Consider the following 21,533-nt stretch of genomic DNA (forward strand, 5'->3'; position numbering starts at 1 on the left):
GGTGAGCGCGGGCGGCGCGGCGCGGGGGGTGGCGGCCCGGCCCGCGCGGCCGAGCGCCCTCTCCGCCTCCGCCTTTGGTGTCCGACAGGCGCCGTCGCGGGACGCCGTGCGGCAGCTGTGCCAGGAGAGCTTCTCCAGCCCGCCCGCCGCCCTCGGCCCGCTGGCCCGCCGCGCCTGCCCCGGCCTCGCCGCCGCTCCCGAGGAGGCCGCGCAGGTAGGAGCGGGGCGGCGGGAGCCCGTGCGGCGCCTCGGCGCGCTGAGGAGGCCGCGGTGAGGCGGGAGCGGTAGGAGGGCCCCTAAGGAGAGCGCTGCGCCTTGCGCTGGAAGGTGCCGCTCTGCGCTTGGCCTGTGCTGCTCCCGCCCCGGCGCCGAGGGCACATCCCGGGTCCGGGGTGATGCTTCCTAACGCTGCCGAGGGCTCTCCTGTCTCCTCACAGCTCGTGTCTGCCCTGCACAACCTCACCAGGCACGTGGTGTACCGGGGCCTGACAAAGCCGGAAGACATTCTCGCCCTCTTTCCAGAAAACTTCCACCAAAACCTGAAAAACCTTTTAACCAAGATTATCTTGGAGAATGTGTGAGTGTCACCCACCCACTGATTGATTTCCTTTGGAAAGGTAAAGCCTGTGCAGCCGTTCTGGTGGGTGGCAGGTGCAGGGTGCTAGTTCTAGGAGCTTTGCATAAGCCTTTGGACACCTGAACGTAGCTACCAAGGCTGGTGTGAGGAGAGTCAAGCAAAATGTAACCCCTGGGTGGTGTGGCCTGCAAAATGCTGCAGCATGTGCAGGTTTTTATGAGACCTTAGGAAAGGCTGTGGGTCTGATCCACATAATGCAACAGCTCATCCTAAAGAACTATCTCTGCAGTGAGATGCTTCACRTGAGAATAGAATGTAGAGGGCTAGATTTCAGTACTGGAAAATGTGATTGTTCAGCCCATTCACTTACCGTGTGGCTCGGATGCTGAGGAACTGTATGCAGCAGAGGCCTGTCTGAGAGCAGAGCCATCCTGGATGCTTGTACGTCTTGCTCTTTGGTAGCCAGTTCCTTTGATAAGCCAGGCAGAAAGGTCCRCATCATCAGTGAGTTGCACCTAGGGAAGAACGAACAGGTGATTTATTTACTTTTGCTTGCCGGTTTGCCCTATCGTGACAGCCTTTGCTTAGCACTCAATAGCACAGGTGGTTTCTCTGCCCTTTGCTGCTGCAGCCCCGGTGACCACTGCATCAAAGAGAAGCCACCCAAGATGCTTTTCCTACTTCTCTTTTCTAAGCATTGCTAACGCCATTTATTTCTTTCTTCTCTTTTTATAGTTCTACTTGGAGAAATGAAGCTCAAGCAAGTCAGAGTAAGTAGTACCTCTTRCTTTCATGCAACTAATGTCCTTGAGATTGTTTGAGAGGTTTGAGTTTAGAAGCATGCATTGCAGCATGTCAAGCTGCAGCATAGCACAGAGATACCCACGAATACCTTAGGTGAAGCTCTATGATTGTAGCATCAGAGAGCTTAGAAGAGGCCAACAAGCTGGTACTGAGGTCTATACTGCCATATTAAATTATTTTCAATCCTCAATTAATTTCATTTAATACTCAGCCTGCTTCTGCATTGCAGAGTGCAGTGTGAAAATAACAAGTTTTTGGCAAATTTTGAAAGTGAAGCACTCTGACCTCCTGATTGAGGTCAGTCAGTGATGCATGTATTAAAGAGTATCTCATCTGGKTGCATCTAGACAGCTCTGTGTACTCTTTCCTACAGCCATCAGGAAGTACACTGTATGTATGCATTACCTTTCTAGTGTGTGAGCTAATTATGCAATGCTAACTTTAATGGTAGCATCATCGGCAGTGATTTAATTCCCAGTTAAGCATTCCAGGCAGCTACACCACTTTGGGTTGGTGGTGGTGGTTTGGTTTGGTGTGGTTTTTTTTTTTTTTTTTCCTTCCTCTCCTCTGAAGGTTTTCTTCACACTTGTAATACCTAGGGGCTTATAGCAGAGTTAATTCATAAAAGAATACTTTGAAGTCTGCATAGATCCTCTTTGCCTCTTCTGTAGTCAACAGAGGAGATAATGCTCAACGGGGAAACACTGTGGCACAAAAGACTAGCAAAACCACTTTCCCTCTAAAATCCCTAGAGTATAAATGGCAAAGGGATAGGGTGGGGGAGGAAGCTATCACATAATGCTCAAACAGTTCAGCAGTTGCTTATGTTAAACGTAGCCCTAGTGTTACCAGGAGATGTAAGGCTTTCTCCTGTGTCTCTGATGGTATCGTGCGTTTAGAGGAAATGACAGCAAACATGACGCACTGTCTAGGTGGTCTTAACTTRGTCGAAGGCCACATGTGTGGCTCTTTGAACACCACCCAGGAACTCTACCCTGAAACTCACGTCCTAGTCCTCCTTGGGCGAATATTAACCCTGTTGGAATAAGATTGCCTTCTGGGAAATGATGGAGCGTTTTAGTATTTCATCCATGAAACATCTGCCCTATATACTACATAGGGGGCTCTGACAATTATTTAAAGAACAGACATTCCAATTGATTAATCGATATTAACATAAAAATGTGGATGGTTTCCTGCCCCTCCCAAGTCATCTGCAATGAATTTTTTAAATTAACATACAAGACTAAACAGATGCATTTTATGTTGTTGCAAATGCTGCCAAGTGCTGGCCCTCRTGGACTATAAATCAGAATTTGATCCAAATGCAAGAGCAAGGCAGCCAATTCTGCCTTGCCCGCTGGAGTTTTGCACAGCAGAGGAGGGAGATCCTTTCCCCAGATACCAAATAAATTTCTGTCAGCATCATTAGCCAGCAACTGAGCATCTAGAGSCAATAGGATGGATAACTATCAGATGGGATCAGCTCTTGGAAAGGAAGCGAGGCACCTTATGATAGATAGAATCCAGGTGGGTTGCAGTTGCCYGTTGGGACAGCACGTAGCACTCCACTGAGCTTTGGTCTGCAGTTCTTTACCATCCTCCCCTCACTCTTCCATTCTTAACTAGGTAGCAAATAACTGCTATAGATAAGGCTTTGACAAATGCAGTCACTATGATATCTTCAAAACTAGCAGATGCAAAACTGCCAAGCAATGCAACTGAGGTTTGAATTTGAATCTGAGAGTAAATGTCCACCTCTCTATTGATGTTTTTTGAGACTGGAGCTATATTTTTGTAACTTGTTTGAAAGTCTCCGACTGACATAAACAGGAACAGTATTTCCTTAAGCAGCCTGTAGCCATCAGTTCTGACATAGAGTAAGTAATTAAATGTGTGATGTTGCAAATTCCTTTCCTCAAATGCAAAGGATTTGTTAATGTTTCTGTGTCCATGGTGTGGACTTATTTTTCTAGTGAGGGTTTATTCTCGTCCCCAGGAAATTGGATGCTGCCCTTCCTGTAAAAACACTGTAAAAGCAGCTCATCTCTTAAAAGAGATTGGGTTGCAAAAGGTGCAACTGATGCTCTATTTCTTAAATGTAAGAATTTCAAAACGGAAAGTGACATTAAGTATGTCCTGTTAAGCTGTGTTTTACAATATTTTTTTCTTTATATGTATTTAAAATAAGACATTTGTTCTTACAGACATTTTCAAAATTCCTGGATTCCAGTGCTAAAATGTTTTATGCATCTTTCCACTGGGCAGTAAGGAGCTCRAGCATTACCTTTTAATATCTGTGGTTGTAATTAAGCTTTCTTCATGTTGGGGTTTTAATAGAAAATACCTGTAAATCTGAGATGAGAATATAAATACTTTCATAGAATCATAGAATGCTTAAGGTTGGAAGGGACCTCAGAGGTCATCTAGTCCAACCCCCCYGCTCACGCAGGGTCACCTAGAGCACGTGGCACAGGGCTGTGTCCAGGCGGGTTTTAAAGATCTCCAAAGAAGGAGACTCCACAACCTCTCTGGGCAGCCTGTTCCAGGGCTCTGTCACCCTCACTGTCAAAAAGTGTTTTCTCAAGTTCCTGTGGAACTTCTGGTGCCTCAGCTTGTGGCCGTTTCGTCTAGTCCTGTCGCTGGCCACCACTGAAAAGAGGCCGCCCCCTCCTGCCTCCCTTGAGGTATTTATAGACACTGATCAGGTCCCCCCTCAGCCTCCTCTTCTCCAGGCTGAACAGGCCCAGCTCTCTCAGCCTTTGCTCATAGGGCAGATGTTCCAGGCCCCTGATCATCCTCGTAGCCCTGTGCTGGACTCTCTCCAGCAGCTCCACATCCCTCTTGTCCTGGGGAGCCCAGAACTGGACGCAGTACTCCAGATGTGGCCTCACCAGGGCTGTGTATAGGGGGGGGACGATCACCTCCCTCGACCTGCTGGAGACGCTCTTCTTAATGCACCCCAGGATCCCATTGGCCTTCTTGGCCACCAGGGCACACTGCTGCCTCATGGTCATCTTGTCATCCACCACGACGCTGAGGTCCCTCTGTGGGGCTGCTCTCCAACAGGTCAATCCCTAATCTGTACTGGTGTCCGGGGTTATTCCTCCCTAAGTGCAGGACCCTGCACTTGCCCTTGTTGAACTTCATGAGGTTTCTCACCGTCCACTCTGTCCAGGTCCCTCTGGATGGCAGCACAGCCCTCAGGGCTATCAGCTACTCCTCCCAGTTTGGTATCGTCAGCAAACTTGCTGAGGGAGCAAGTTTGCCTTTTTCTGTGTTAAAACTGTATTTTCTTCGGGAGTAGGAAAGTTTATTTTTTGTTCAAAGATTGGCGAGGTATCAGATGCCCCCAATCTGAATACTCAGGTGAAACTGTGGCAGGTATCTTCATGTTTTTTTATTATCTCTCACTAGAAGGTGAAAAACATTGTTGAAAAATGTATGCTTCTAGGAGCTGATAGAGAGCACTTGTAGTGAGGTTTGCTGGTGTCGAGGTGTTTTGGAAGAGCCTTGACCACAGCTTTTATGCCAGTCTGTAGGATGCTTAGAGCCTGCTCTGGAGTCAGTTGTATTAAGTACACAGCATCACAAAGTAGAACGCTGTCACCTCTGTCCACAAGAGATAGCTGGCTGCGCAGCCTGCGTGGTGGGGCAGCCAAGTCAGACCTGCTTGCTATTAAGTGCATCCCTATGAGTTTCTTCCCTGGTTACGGAACAGAGCAGTAAGCACAGAGAGTCCTAGGGCAACTCACACTGACACTCAGGCAGGAAGGCAAAGCAAGTGATGAAGATGTGGAGATGACATYGTTCTTCTCTTGCACTGTACCATGTTTGCGTATGATGATAGGAGAACCTCGTTTGTCCTTCCATTGTCACGAGGAGGTCTTCACAGATTGGCTTATTGCATGGCAAAAATTGAATGAAGTTTTCATTATTAAACTACAACTTTCACAGCAGAACTCTGCTAGTGGAGAAGCTGAGCCTAATTGACCCCTCATTTCCAATCCCTCAGTCTCCCTGCCTCGCCTGATTGACATGGACTGGAGGGTGGACATCAAGACCTCTTCAGACAACATCAGCAGAATGGCAGTCCCTACTTGCCTGCTGCAGTTGAAGGTACTAACAGATTGTGCTAGTTACGGAATGGCTTCTGAATATTAATAACTTTCTTCACTGGCCATATCTATCATTTGGGGGACATAACCAAACTTCTCATATTCCATGCAATTCTTGGTTCTTTTGAATTAATAAAATTTGATAGGTGTGCTTAAGAGAGGGAGGAAGATTTGTGTGTGTGTGATGGGTTGAAGTATCCTATGGGGTATTGGCTAAGATACTTTTGATAGGCATGTGGCTTCCTACTGTCAGACTTCAGAATTCTCCCTAACTCATTGCTGCATGTGCTTCCTTGCAGCCAGTCACTGGGAGTGTACGTTATTGGTGAGGCAGGCAGCTTAGGAAACATGTCCTGGTCTTTCAGAATGGAGCTGGATGCCAAATTTGGAACACTTTTGTCAATCCATCCCTTAAGCACTGACTTTCCTAGTGACAGTGGAAAAAAAGTGTGGATGGATTTTTTTTTTTTTTTTTTAATATGACTAACACCTGCATTCTATTTTCAGATTCAGGAAGACGCTGCCTTATGTGGAAATAATCCTGTTGTTTCTGCAATGACTGTGGAACTGAGTAAAGAAACCCTGGACACTATGTTGGAAGGTCTGGGAAGGATCCGGGACCAGCTTTCTGCTGTTGCAAACAAGTGAATAGCAGTGGGCATGAATTTCAGCTGCCAGGAAGGAAGTTATTCTCCACCTACAGCTCTGATAAGTTGCAGTCCAGTGCACTATGCTTTCCGTCTTAACAAAATTAAAGAGATTTCTTTTTTAAGTTAATGAAGATAGCTGTTGAAAAGCTAAAACTTAAACATGCACTTGGTCTGGTGCCAAAAACTGTTTTCCTAATGTTGCTGAACAAAACCTCTTCTCCATTTCAGAGAAGGATTTAAGGGCTCAGAGTCTGGCTTAATCACAAGGGTCGTAATGGGAAATGGCAAATAGCTGCAGCCAATGAAGCAAGCACTATCTCCCTGCCCTGAAATTAGGATCTAAAAGGCTCAGCCTGGCTAATGGGCTGCTTTCCAGCATTAGCAGCCAAGGAGGGTGCTTCTTTCTGAAACATGCATGTACTGAGGCATATGCTGGAGGCAGCGCTCTCTCCCTCCTAACGAAGCACAGCCGTGYTGCAGATTGTTATTACAGGATAATGCTTGGAAATGGGGCAATTTTGCTACAACGAACCCTCTTTCGATCAGCTTCATAGCACCATTTGCAAAATGACTACCCTGAACATCTTAAGCAGCGAGTAATTTCCTCCTTCTGTTTGAAAAGAAAAAAGGGAGGTTAGATCATTTGTGTTTRGGCGTATTGGACTTTGTATTGCCGTTGCTGCAGAAAAGGCAGGCTAGGAGAGGAAAAAAAACTGATGGCTGTTTTCTGTACTGTAGGAAACCCTTCTATGGCAATTGGTGCCTATACTTTCCTACAGTATTCTGTTGTTTGTGTGAGTCTTCATTGAATTAAAAGAATGGATTGCTAATTGATTTTGTAAGTCCTTTTTTTTTTTCTCTCCCTTTTCTCTCATCTAGAAGATGTTAATCTGGGCTACCTGGTGTTTTATAATGATGTTTTGTTTCTAGGCTGGTTTGATGGTTATTCAGTTTTGTTTCTCAAGAGGGATCCTTTGTTTCCTGCTCAGATCTACTCTCTATTTACTGAAGTTTACTAAGGTGYTGTAAAAAAGTTCACCTTCAGGAAGAGGCACCAGTTTCATCCAAAATCACAGCTGATGTCCTCTATTGTTCTTTTAACGCATCAGTGTGCAGTAGAAAGGTAGAGGTAGTAATGGGGGAATGAATGAAATGGAGACATCTTTCTAATGAGCTTCTGTAAAGCCCCAAACAAGAAAGCTATATATCCACTGCTTTACTTATGGCAGAGGCCCCCCCTGTCTTTCATAAAGCATCTGATTCTCCCTTAGCACACAGAAATGGTCGCACCTTTGTTTGCCATCACGAAATCACTCAGGATATGTGCATAAACAGCATTGTGCTAATTAATTTTGTACATCCCTATGGAGGCCAGAACCTAGGTGTAAGTGAAGCCTATGATTAAAAGATAYCGGGATTACATAGCTTGCACAACATTGAGATGACATATATGACTTGGAGTTATAAGAACGTCTTGGTTAAGGCCTGCTGGATGGTACTTAGAGCTAAGATTGTARCACTTAGTAGAGTCTTCAAGATAAGTGAGTAAAGTTTATATTTAATAGGGAAATGTAAAATGAGAAGATGAATATTCAGGAATCTGTTACATAAGATTCAAGTTATGGAAAATATCTGTAACAATTCTTCAGTTTGAGACATTTTTTCACCTTTACAGCCTAGCCTTAAAAAAAAAAAAAAATCAAATAGTTTATATTGTGCTGTTTATTTAAGAAGTAGGAATCAATGAGGAGGCGAATAATGCATAACAAAGCATTTGTGCTATTAGAGAAGCTAAGGAAGTCAATATGTAGAGGAAATCTTTGAAGCAAATCTTGAAATTGTGGTCCAAATGTAATGCCTAATTAAATGAATAACTGATAGTGGTATGATGGATTTGTATGAAAACTCTGTACAACTATAGAATAGGGCTTCATCACCCACTGAGTAAAAAGTATGTAACTATRGTGCATTACTTCACTTTTCTTCAAGTGGATGATGGACCAAGCAAACTAGGTAAATAATCCTATGCTACTCTGTAGGGAGTAGAAAAGCTTGGAACTGAAGAGGCTGTTGCAGTACCAATGTGGCCCTAGCTGCAGACAACTATCATGGAGAGGTTGTAGTGATAAAGAAGACTGCCCACTAGATCAGAGACATAGGGAACATCTAATGCTTTCAAGTGGTATCAAGTCATTCCACATGAAGATACAGGTATTCTCTAGTCCAAGATTTAGGAGGCTGTAAGAGCCTTCTTTCAAWTCTTCCCCTAAAGCGTGAATCATTTTCTTAGTGGCTCTTATCGCCTTTGCCAGAACAAGAAGCAAGACCTACTCCTCAGAAAAAGATGTATAAAACATGAGAGACTCAGAGGGACTGTCAGTACCCRACCAGGAAGAGTACCTCATTAAGTGCTCTTAAAAGCTATTTAAAGAGACGATTAAACATAGAATAATCTGCCTGCCAGTGAAGGCACTCACGAGTTAGCTTTTCAGTAGAATGATTGCTGTCTTAAGATCAGTTGGTTTTTATCCCCCTTCCAGATTTTGATGTTAGTTGGTAGGCTAGCCTAAATGTAGTTAGTGTTATTTTATTACCATCTTGTTCCTGTGTCAACTTTGTCCCTTTAGCTCAGTTTTCTCCCAGCTTTCTATTTTTCCCTTACRGGAAACTGAAATTCAGTTCTGTGCAAGGGAAAGCATAATGAGCACTATTGTCAGCACGCCAGAGTACAGCATCCTCATAGCCCTTTTCCACTTACACGCGGTTCCCGTGAAGGGGTTTATCACAGAGGTTCATTTCTGAAGAAGTCTATTTGAGGAACATTAATTAAAATAGAGCTGTCATAGTATGTGAATCACCTGACTGAACTTCTCCCAGGAAAATACAAAGTTTCACTGTAAAGTAGAGCTCAAAAGGTCCATCTTCATTCTAATATTATTTGAAAAGTAGAAAAATAACTCCTACACACGCGCTGTTTATCAAGTGACAATWCAGTTACACTAAGCAAAGCACTTAGTGAGAAATTTGTAAAATYCAAGTATACAAGTTGAACTGAAATTGTAATTTCACGTTCCCAGCAAGGTGCTAGATCTGGCTCTGGCTGTATTGAAGTAATGAAAAGGCACTTAAAATGTTACATTCTAAATATTGTTTGCAAAAAGTAACTTTGTTTCCTCTTACCAAAGAAGAAACTGCAAGAAAACATTCCTCATTTGAGCAGTACAATGATGTTCAAGAAAATGTTTTGCAGGCTAAAAATTGCATGGATTTGGGAGCTGAGAGAATGAATAACTTCTTAGAGTGAAGCAGCCTTTAATYATCAGAGGGTAAGCTAGGAATCATAACACTTTCTGAACACAACAAAGAGTTCTCAGGACTCTTGTAAATTCGGTGTGGCAATAGTGCATTAAGTTTGGGCTATAGTTTGTGAAAATCACAAGTCAGGSTTTCCTAGACCTATCACCTAGGATTTTTGTTTTGTTTTTAACTGAAGTGCTATTCTTAAACTTCAAACAATTACTATTTTAGAATTGTTTTCAACTAAGAAAATGAATACCAGTTTAGATTTGCTTAGTGTCTGATCTTTATCAGCTGTAACAGAGTTTAAGAATAAATACTGGACCCCATGCCCAGATTAGAACTGAAACAGACTTCCTTTGTAACARATTTGTGCTGGATCTCTTGATAAGCAAAGGGCTTCTCTCTTTAAAATCACAATATCCCAATGTAAGGTCAGTTCTTGGTGTTATGAACAACATTTACCAGTGTCCTTTCCTTAGCTACTTTAAAATTCATTACTTATTATTTTGAGTTGAGTTAATCCTGTTTACATGCTGAAGAATATAATATCAAGAAGAGCAGCAAACCCTATAAAAGTAATCAGTTCAATTTCACCAGTGTTTCTCACAAACCCTGTAACAGAAACCACTCACTCAGCTGTAGAGACRTAAAATAGGTGCTTACACTTGTAATAAACCAGTAGTGTTGAATATTGAAGAACTTTTTGACCCCTTAGTCAGAAAGTTTAACTAGGTCGCACAGTCACTGAACTAGCTTTCACATTATTTTGCCTATTTATAACAGATGTTTTGCAGGCAGTTGCTACATTTTCTCTCTTTTAGTTTTAATAAAATAGGTTAGCAATATTTGGGACATCTCAGCCTTGTTTATTGAATAACTGCAATCTCCTGTCTGTAATTTGATTAAGGCAATATAATTTAATAGCCGGGTGGTTTACCATTTGCCAATAACCAGGTCAGGAGCATCATTGCGCYAGCCCAGTGCTGCAGCGTTCCAGCACAACCCTGTGCCCTACACACCATCCTGAGCACTTAATCCAGCCGCCGTTTTCCAACAGCTCTGATGTTTCACACACACGTGGCCCCTGCCTGAAGGCGCTGCAGTAGGACCGCCGARTTAAACCTCACCAGTTCCAGCAGAGGGATTTGTGTGCAAGGCCTGGAGAGAACGTGTGTGCAAAAGGTCCTGAATTTCTGATTTACTCTCAGTAAATCACACATCCTTCCCAGAGAAGAGTTAATAACTAGAGATAAGGAACTGAGATATTTTCCCAAATCAACATAAAGAAATTGAGACTTGTTATATCCAACTCTTAGAAATACTAATCACTTACCATCCTTTAGGAGCCTCACGGTAGACATCAGTTTTTGAAGCCATTTGTATAACTGAAAAATAAGGCCTCTAGACAATATCTAATCTAATCAGATCACCTGCTATTGCTTTGTAATGTTTGTCCTCTGCAGAGCCTGTGTGGTAGTGAGTACCCAATCCTTGGCATTTTAAATGTGTGACTGCATCTGTTCAGCAGTCTATAAAGCTTCTTTACCAGGGTTGAGCACAAGTCTTGCCACCAGCATTTCTACTGGTGAAGTACACAAGGTGTATAATACGAAGTTGTACTGAGTGTGCTGTGACATAAATTCAGTATCTGATTTTACAGTGTCACGGGAAGAAGATTGAGTGCAGTAGCACAAAGTTGGCATTGCAAGCCTGCAAGCTTCCCGGACTTCACCTAAGGTCTTGGTCTTTCACAAATAAACAAGAGTGAGAATGAAAGGGAAGAAAGGACTGGCATAAAATAATCTTTTCTGGAAGTTTATGCCTTCTGCCCAGGAGATGGCGAACTTGGTCTCCCAGTTTTATTCCATCATTCAGTCCCTCTGCAGGAAGCAGCAATCTGGGGCTGTAGTTTTGAGAAGCCAGGAGGAATAAAGTGTCTGCAATAGCCTAAACAGAACCGTTTACTTTAGCAGTTGAACAGAGAAAGTACTCACTGGTTTAGCAAAAGGTCTGTCATCTGCTGCCATATTTATGGGCTGAGCCAGCCGAGCACATTTTAGGGGAAGCTGGCAGATTTTGTGGTAGCGGATGGTTCTCTGCAGCTTGCCAGTCATTTGTGATTCTCATCTGACACAATAAATGCCAAGTATGAGTCCCTCCTTTTATGCCAGGTTAGATGCAAATTTCTCCAGGAACTGGAGAAGAGCAGCATTTTATTTAAAGGGATGCTGACAACTTGAAACGTTTCAAAACCAGCCCTCTCACACAACGCACAGTTTGCACAGATTTCACTTGAAATAGTGCAGAGGATCTGTGATAACCATGGCTGTGCAGCGAAGTAAGGTGGAGGGGAGCCTGTCGAGGAGGGAGCCCTCGCTCCTGATGGAGGTACAGACAGACCGTTGGGCACCTCACCGTCAGACCGTCAGGCATCACCTTGCCAGTGTGCAAGAGGTGGCCTGCTCATTCACATCTGCAWCACTGATGCCCCATAAAGTGCTGTCACGTACTCAAAATAAAGGCACTGAATATAGACAGTAAAGAGAATCCCGTTCCCATCCTTCCTCTCTCCCAGTTACAGCTGTTGTAATGAGCTTTTTGTAACAATAGTASGTATAGTCTTTAAAAAAAATCTGAGGGAGAGACAATTTTTCAAGCTGACAGTGTCCCTTTATGCTGATGAGGTAGTGAAGGCTCAGTGCCAACTAGCAGCAGAATTATAATAGCATCCATTAGAGCTGTTAGCTAGACTCTGCCAGTGCTTCTGTTTGTAATTTAGGGAGTTATAACTCAGCCATGCACATAGAATCATAGAATCACAGAATCATAGAATGCCGAAGGTTGGAAGGGACCTCAGAGGTCATCGAGTCCAACCCGCCTGCTCACGCAGGGTCACCTAGAGCACGTGGCACAGGGCTGCATCCAAGCATGATGATCCAAGCATGAGATGCAGGAAAAACTTCACATTGAAAATCTGGACAGTGGGCTTTTCATTTCTTTAAAAATGTATCAAATTTGCTTTGATGCTCTAGAACATGCTGTAAGGAATAGATAAGAAACCTAATTGAGAAGACTGACTATACCAGTGCCTGGTCTTTGTGCTGATGGGAATTGGTCTAATTGGAAATGCTGACATCTTTACAACTGTATCTGTGACTGTAGCTCCAGAGGTGCCCAAACCCCACTCGATGTCAGCAAGATGTGAGGCAAATTTCGTCCCTGCTTGCGAGCAGAGCGCTGTGCAGGCCAGCCAGGCTCAGCGTGCACAAAGCTCCTGCAGAACTGTGACGAGCACAGCACTGCACCCACACGCAGTACTGCAGTTCCYTTGCAGGTTGTGGGATTTAGGCCTTACTGCTTCATTTGCAGACCCTCTTTCTGCATTTCTCTCACTTAGAGACATGACCCTTGCTTTTGATTATTTTTGGAAWCTCCTTATAATAGTCAGTATTTTTCTGAGTTTTACTAGATATAAATGGCAGAAAGACATGGAAAAATCTAGGAAGATGGCCTTGGATGCCACTGAACAGCTCACATACTTCTGTAAAGACATATTTGGTCACAAATAAACAATCAGAGGACCTGAACAAAATCAAAGAAGGCATGAAAATSTGACTGGGTGCTCTGCATAACAGAAAATTATTACAAGTACATTTAGAGGTAACTACTTTTCTGAGGACAGCATGGAAGTGTTCTTGACATTCATTGGGTGATTTTCTTTTGCTGAGCACTGGTGGAAAACTTCAAACATCACTAATACTCTTGTCTACAACATCAGCCCCATAACAATCTTATTGACTTTTTTCATCACTTTAAGTGAACTGATTTCTTTTTTCTTTCTTTTTTTTTTTTTTTTTAGTGCCAACTGAGAAGTTCTGGCTAATATTGAAGGCCCTTGTGGATGTAGTAACATAGCTTCCAATAGAGAAATTGCTGTGAAATAAAAGCTACACACATTTTTGCCCTGTCCTCAAATAAGYATCAATTTGAAAAGCTTTCATATTCCTTCAAAAAAACAAAAAATAATCTAGACAGCAAGTTCTCCAAGGTAGAGACCTTGCCTTCCTAGCTGCACACAGGACGCTGCCACTAGCAGAGCTGCCATCAAAAACAGCATGGTTTCTGGCCGTCCTTCATAACCCATCAAGATAGTTTGGTTATCTCAGGATCAGATTTCAGCTTTCTAGTTTTCTGACACGACAGTGGTCTTTTATCTTTTGGGGAGATAAATAAAACAGATCCATGCAGTTTAATGGATTGTTTACATCTCCAGTGACACCCTACAGAGAAATGGTCGAATTTTCAGAACCGTCAGATACTTTCTTTTCAGAACTTAAGATACTTCTGGCGTAATCAAGATGAACCGCCTGTCCTGTCTCATCTCTCAGGTCCATCCAATTTGTAGGATCAGAAGTGATACCAGGACACTTTTCCCCAAAAGAASGAACTTTTGAGGCATTTTTTTGTTAAAAACTCTTTTTCCTCTACATTCCCTTTTCCTAGATCATTATGCATCATATGCACTGTCATCCTCCACTCCAGGGCAGATAGACTGCACACTGGCAGTGAATGAACGCTTTCCTATTTCAATAATAAATTGAGAAAAGTATCAACATTCAACCCCAAAATTACACAGATCCTTTTAACACACCCTCCACTGGAGCAATCAAAGGAGCTATGAAGTTTGCTAGGGACTGAAAATGAACTTGACTTTCAGGTAATGAATTCAATTTACTCACAATTCTCTAGAGAAGGAAGAAAGCTTTGGGGATGATCTCTGCATACAAAATAAAAATCCCAGTCACAAATGATAGCTGTTCTCAAGTAGAGGCAGCTCTTCTCATTAGTGGGGTTTTGGGGAGGACACCTTCTCCAGCACAGGCTATTTTAATGATAGGCACCACTGCACCACAAATTGTTTTTGCTCAGACCTCTGTATAGGCATCAGGAACTCTCATATCCCTAACAGTTTCTTGGATGCAAAGAAAAGAAGAAGAAAGTAGACTTGTTGGTGGTGACCACCTGGAAAGAAGGGTCTGGAAAAGCCAACTTCTGAGCTGTGTGCTCAGCTCTGCCGTGACTCTCAAGTATGTCACTTACTGCTCTGTTTCCTGCCTAGCAGGTGGGAAGCTGGGTTATGCCTCCTCCCGAGGAGGAGGGATAATTAACTGATGCACTTGATATTGAGTCTCTTGAAATGTGTAGGCTAAGGAACTTACAAGTGTACTGAGCATATTGCCAGGAGAGAGATGTCAATGCCAGAGCACTGTGTTCCCTATGACAGCACAGGCTGAAATGATTTTCTGTTGCCAACAAAGAAAGCTGTGTTTTGCAGAATTTATCATTCTCTTCAGTTCCTTAGGAGCAYGGCACCGCACAGCTTTGAAAACACAACAAGGTTCAGCTCCTGAACTAAAACTTAAAACATTATTATAATGCTCTTCAAAGGAATCATGTGCCCTGCTGGGTTTTACAGCTGAGAGCAAGTCTTTGCCTCTCCCTGACTCACTTTAAAACTCTGTCCTTCTAGCTTATTCATATAAAAGGCTTTAGAAGGAAATTGTGAATGGAGGACACAATGAAAGAGTAGTTGATCTGTTTGTTTCTAAAGAACCCCTTRTCTCATCTCAATTTCAGACCTTCCAGGTGAACCAGTATTTGCTTTCAGCAAGAAGGACCATTTGAGACACTTCCCCTGAACTTGTCCCTTGCCTTCTTGTCCTCCCAGTGGCATCTTGCCCCTTGACCTTGTCTCTCCTTTCATGTAACTGGTGACTGGGGAACAGCTTTTGCAGGGCACAGGAGTGAGATTTCACAGATGTCAACTCCCCCGGGGCTTGTGTGTCCCTGATGCACAAGCCCTTGCGGAGCGAACAAGGGATTTTGGACACTTCTGAAGAATCAAGCCCAGGTGATACTGACTCATGGACATGAAATCCATTTGCAGAGCTAGGTCCCTGCTGCGCAAGTTGTGTTGTTCTGTTCTGGCATGAGTTGCCTGGTTCCCAGAGGCTCACTGAAGCATTCACACTTCCCGGAGGGCACGATGGCTTCTGCAGGCCTTCAGGAGGGGGCTGCAGAGCTTGCAGGTTCTGTTAATGTCTCATGGGTGGAGTGATGGATAGCTCAAATAAACTAGAGATAAAGCAGATGCAGGAGACAGGGAAGGGATGGAACAAAGCTTCATTCTAGGTGAAATATAAATACAGTCTTTTTTAGATGAAGTCAACCAGGGACTTGATCATTGCCATGTATTACTTTATCAACCAACTTTTATGACAGCTTTTATGATATTTGTATATCCTGTACCTGATGGGGAAATACCTGCAATTCATTAGTTATGTTCAAATGTTGTTTTTCATTAGGGCTGGCCCACATTATGTTTAAAGGTTCATTACTATCACTTGAGATCTACTGTAAGTCAACTTATGCAGAAATGTCACAGGCTCTTTTATAACCATAAAGCAGCCCCTCACCTCTTTTCCTCCTGCTCCTTAGGAATTCTCTACCAGGAGCCCTCTGAATGCATCACAGAAGAGGTCACTTATTTCCATAGTTCCTGTAATTATGTGCAACTATTTGCAACTATTCCATCAACACGCGCTGCTATAGCACTTTTAAAAATAAAATTAAAGTAAACCCAAGCCATCTCCACAGCCTTTTTTTCCCCCCCTCCCTCCTTCTCTTCCCTTCCCACAGCCTTTTCTTTCATAGCTTGTTAGCACGTTTGCAGCCAGCTTGAAGCAAGCTTTGAAGGGCAGACCTGCTGCTACAGCCCAGGCCTAAGGCTCTTTGATGCTAATCCCAGTTTTGCACGTGTGTGACATTGCTGCAGCCAGCATGCTGCGCTAGCCATGGGGCAGGCGCTCTTATTAAGGGGATGACAGCAACAATACTGCTCTGATTAGTACAGCTTTTCTCTCTGCTCACACAAGGAGCATAAACAGAGAAAGAGAGAAGAAGGCAGGCAGGGAGTGGGGGGGATCAATTTTACTGTTCTCTTTGTGAGCCATGAGACCGRTAATTTTAGCAATTAGGAATAACAGACTGAGACTGGCCTATGCCACAGCCCTCTTCTAACGTGCATTACCTGACTGCTAAGTAACTTTAATATTAAACTTAGCRAACCTTCAGTCAAGAGGATAAATATCTACAGTTCACTTATATAAGAAGTTTGTGCTAATACAGTTCTATTAATTCTAGCTTGGCTCAGGAAGATTAGACTGCTCTGTGTTGTGCGATGGCTACTGTATCTAGAGGCTCTGTCTAGTTCGGGGGATTTTACTGCCGAGTTGAGTTTGTTGTTCAGACAAAGATTGAGTGCAGCAGTGGGAACCCRTTAGAGGAGTTTCTGAGGACAGACAATATTTGTGACAAACTATTGTCAGTCAGTATTTGCAATTTAGTAAGCAGTATTCAGGAAGGCCTCCAAATAACAGAATTAACGGYTGTACATGGGCTTCGTACTCTAGCTACTAGCTGGCAACAAAATTGTGCTGCTTCTGATGCAACAAGCTTTAATTCTGTTACATTATCAACACTGTACATTTCATGGTTTAAACATTCCCAGTAGATAAAATGTCCTTGGAAACTTATYGTCCCTTTAATTTCCAGCAATTCTACTTAAAAACATAATCCTAAATATCACATTAACCAAGCATCCTACCTCCACTCTGGAACTCCTTTACTCTTTGATATCAACTTCTTCATCACAAACCACTGAACTAGTCTCAGCAGAGCTGTAATGATACAATGCAATACTGCCGAACTTGAGTGGATCATTCTGAAACGACATAACTTGATATTCAAGGAGACTGCTAAAAAAGAAATGTCTGGGGAAAAGGCAAAACTTCTCAGTAAGACAGAGCACAAAAGATATTGTCATATGCCTTATTCTGATTACAAATGGAGATTGGTTGTGAATGACTCCTAAAAGAGTAATTTCATTTTAAGATTTTTAAGTTCATGCAAAGCTTAGGGTTCAGTTACACAATCAGCCTCCCGCAGTTTAATACCCGCCTGAATGCCAGCTGAGCCACGGTCACTCACTTTGCGTCTGCCCTCAGCCCCCGAGAAGCACAAGGTCACAARCACCACCTTCAATCCGCACTGCTGGGCAAGTTAGCACATGTCACCSCGCAGCTGCAGCTGGCTGGGAGCATGTGTACACGCACGCGTGTGGCTCCGCTGCCATGCCGGTGTTCGTGAGCCTCGAGGGCCCACAGGTGAACTCACACACCTCCACCCGAGTGCTGCCAGCAACAAAAGCCTCAGCTACCCGCCAGCCAGCACTGCTAGTTTCCTCTAGCAGCTCTTCAACAGCCCAGTCAACAGTCCTCATTTTTTGTTTGCTAAGCACATCATTGAAGCACCCTGTTGCAAAGAAAACAAAGAACTGAAGTAGAAATAACAATGCCTAGAAATTAAATTTTATGAAAAAAAAAGCTATATAAAAATAGAAAAATATTTGCCGTTTCCATAAATATTAAACCACAGCATATTCAGAAGGGAGAGGCCGAGAGAATGTAAAGCTTGAGAACTTTTTGGAAGCTCCTTGTCTCTCAGAGCCCAGACACAGGGCCCTTCCTGTGACATACCTCCTTCAGACAGGATGCGATCAGGTTGGAAATGCCAAGTGAAGGCCAAACTGTGTGCCCTTCTGAATGGTCAGGCCTGAGTGGTCTTATCTTGGACCAGATTTAAGTGTGTTTTGCCAGAAAAGGATTCACAGGAGATGGTCTGAAAGAAGTTAGTTTTTGTGATTGCTGTCCGTTCCATGAGGCAGCCTGGCTCTGAGCTGTGCAGAACTCAAGAACAGAGCTGGAGTCAAAATTTGCAGTGTGAGCCACCATGTCCCTTCTTGTAACAGCCTCCTTGGCTCACACAAACAAGCTCTCAGATGATGAGTTCAGATGATGAGTCAGAGATTCAGCTCTCATGCCAGCAGTTCTTCTCATGTGTTTTGTCCCCTTCTCAAGATCTGCAATTCTGCTGAGTCTCTGCACTAGCCTTGCAAACAAGCCTAGAGTCATAACTGGTTAAGCCTGGAGCAGGGATCCTAACTCTAGGAAGCAGATCCCCATGGCTTTAGTCTTTGCAACTTTAGCATTATCAGAAGCAGTTAAAGAAAATTGAAAGTGATGGTATCAAACTTCTAGGACGACAGGCAGCAAAGGCCAATGAGCACACAAAAACTGGGGATGATCTGAGAGGGGGCATTTGGTATTCAAAATAGTGAGGCTGCCAATTTTGAGATGAACTCTCATCAGTTGCAAAAAGCCTCAAATTAATTCCAACCCTTCCCTCAATCCCATCAGCCTATTTTCTCTCATCTGCTCCCTAACGCAAGCACTGCACGATCCCTGTTGCTTAGGAAACATAGCAGGGAGGCTGGGAAGAAGTCTGTTCTGTTCATGTAACTTTTGCTGATAGGGATAGACTCAGACAAGAAGGGGATCCRGAGCCTAGATATAAATAAATTCTCCACAGAATCATCGCCAGTTTTCCATATAAATCACAGATTATATAGCAAAGGTACCTGCAGATCTTGGTTTCACAGTCCTGTAATTCTGGCTCTGCCAATCAAGTAAACCAAGTTTCTAATCAAAGTGGACATCAGTAACAGAGTAGGATAAACAGATATGCCTATGAACTGATGATCAGGTTGAGTTTTCAGCAGTCTGCAGCCACTCTCACCAGGTCATACAGAAAAAAATAAGACTCTACAATTTTGGATATCCAAACAGGACTTSTCTTAGTTTGCAATAAGACAGCATTTCTCCCGCCTTGGGGAGAAATTGCTGGAAATTGCTCATTTGTATGTTCTTGACAATGAAGGGGTTAACTTTGAGAAACAGTCCCCTGATACTCCTCTGAATTTGACGGAAATGTTAAATGACCTCTCTGGTTCATTCAAACCAGAGGCTGCTTCCTCATTAGCAACAATAAATTCAAAGCAGATGGGAAAATTGTGCTCCATTCTCTGATCTTGCTTTCAAAGTCCTTTGATTTCAGAATTCCTCAGCTGCTCTTTGACTTTTCTCGCCTGTCAAACTCCCTGCAAGATTGATAAGGTCTGGATGGGGGACACCAATGCAAAATGTGGTACCTGCTCGATTTCCCCACAGCTGACCATGTTAATTGCAGCTTCTCTCTCTGCCTTTGATGTAAAGACTCTTTGATTTTTTTCTTATCCTTCTTCCATCATCAGTTTATTACAACACTTTGCAAGGGTCAATGGCTAAGTCCTTACCATGTCTACATAATTTCCCTTATAAATAAATCATTGCCTGCATGTCAAAAGGCCAGGCTAGAAACTGCTCAAAGTTACTACATTAAGTTGTTTAGCRTGTTCTCAGTTTCCTCCACACTATAAGCCTAAAGGCATAAACTAAACTAAGGAAAAATTCAGGGAGAAACAAGATAGCACTTAAGTCCTGGAGTCTATTTCCACAGAAATCCAAAGCAAATGTAACACCAGGACTGAACCCTGTCCAGGAGAGGAAAGAGTCAGTGAATGAGCATGTTCTTCTCCTATCATGACTTAAGAAGGTAAGGAGGATCATCTCACAGACCAACTCAGGCAGCGAGCAATGCTGCATGATTTCTGACTGCTTTCTTTGAGCTGTTACCAAACATTCCCAAGAGTCTACTTCAGAGTCTCACTGCCTTTTATTCTTTTTTTTTTTCTTTTTTTTTTTCCAGGCTCTAGCCTGGATCTGAAGTTAAAGCCAACTATTTTTGTCCCATCCTCATGGTCAGAGAACAAATGGTTCTTTTCCCCTTTTCAACAGCCATTTACGTTTTTTAAGTTCTCTCTCATRTCTCTTCTCACAGCATCTGAAACTTCATGAAAAGACTCTGAGAGACACAACCGTTCATACCCATCTGATTAACAATGCTCTCTCCACTTTGACACTGTAAACGATCTGCAGCCCTCCCAAGAAGTAGTGGCTAGGATGCAGTTCCAAGCTTTTTTTTTTTTTTTTAGGGTTTTTTTTTTTAGTTTTCTCCCAGTGTTTCCAAATTCCCAGCAGGGATCATCCTAGAGAACTCTCCATCACATTACAACCTGAGATCCATGTAATCATTAACAGACACCACTTGTCAAAACCCAGAGATAAGGTTTTGTAGAGACAGGTAGTAGGGCACAGAAACCAAGTGATTTACTCAAGTTCATAGCGGGAAGTTATGCTAGATCTTGAGGCACTAACATCCTTTTGCTTTTCAAGGCTCAGAACCATCTTCTGTTCCCTCTGTTCCTTGAAAAAGTTGAGAGGGCTCGGCTACCACATGCCTGCTTTGCCTACCCCTTGCTGCTTCACACTGTCCTAGTTCCCAGCTCAAACATAGGCCAGACTGACTTCCACTTTAGACTGAGAAGTGCCAAGGCCAGCCTAGCACAGACTAGGCCTGGCTTAAGTTTTATGCCCATCACAGCACTTTGCACAGATGCAGGAAAGAAGGTGTCTGGGTTGCCTAGCCCATGTCTTTATCACTTTCTTTGGATCCATCTCCAGTATATCAGCTGTCAGGTTGACTGTCTATTTTTGCTGTAATCATTCCCTGATACTTTAGCTCAGAWATGTGGTAGTGAAAATTTCTACTTCATCCCATTTATTTTCATACTTGCTAAAATTCTCTGCACTAGAGTTATTCCTGAGAAAGGATCTCCTTTGGCTTCAGACTCCCACGTGGAAGCTCTGACAAGCTCCAGAAGTACCTGAGGGTCTCTCCCTCCTTCAAAGCTTTCAGTTTGAACAAGGCCTCCCTGATTAGACTCAAAATAAGAGACATCTACTAGTTCAGTCCTATCACTTACAGAGACCAGCTCTGTCAATTAAGCTAGCTTCAGTGTTATAGTTTAGAATAAAATATTTTCATCTTTGATAGATAAGCTCCAGTTTTCCCTTGAGTTYGTGATCTCTACAACACAGATTTTCCCCCTTTATTCCCACTCTCCTCCCAGTCTTTCCTTCTCCCAAGACTGTGCACCACCAGTGTTCCTCTCTGTATTGCACAGGCTGCTTACTTGAGATCCAGAAGATCATCATGGAGCTGCACAGAGAAATTTCTGGGARAATA

General features: G+C 43.2%; 1 protein-coding gene across 1 annotated transcript in view; it reads left to right on the top strand.

Moving 5' to 3' along the window:
• The window catches only part of COMMD9 (COMM domain containing 9), a 12,445-nt gene extending 5,520 nt beyond the window's left edge, over positions 1-6,925 (top strand). Inside the window, exons 2-6 of the mRNA XM_026034768.1 lie at positions 89-214; positions 438-577; positions 1,313-1,347; positions 5,397-5,500; positions 6,007-6,925. Of these exons, the coding sequence (XP_025890553.1) occupies positions 89-214; positions 438-577; positions 1,313-1,347; positions 5,397-5,500; positions 6,007-6,147 (546 nt within the window). The 3' untranslated portion in view covers positions 6,148-6,925. The remainder of the gene's footprint in view (positions 1-88; positions 215-437; positions 578-1,312; positions 1,348-5,396; positions 5,501-6,006) is intronic.
• Positions 6,926-21,533: the final 14,608 nt, after the last annotated feature.

Source organism: Nothoprocta perdicaria, unplaced genomic scaffold (genome assembly GCF_003342845.1).
Source record: "Nothoprocta perdicaria isolate Ctin4 unplaced genomic scaffold, notPer1 scaffold_15, whole genome shotgun sequence".
NCBI classification, from domain to species: domain Eukaryota; kingdom Metazoa; phylum Chordata; class Aves; order Tinamiformes; family Tinamidae; genus Nothoprocta; species Nothoprocta perdicaria.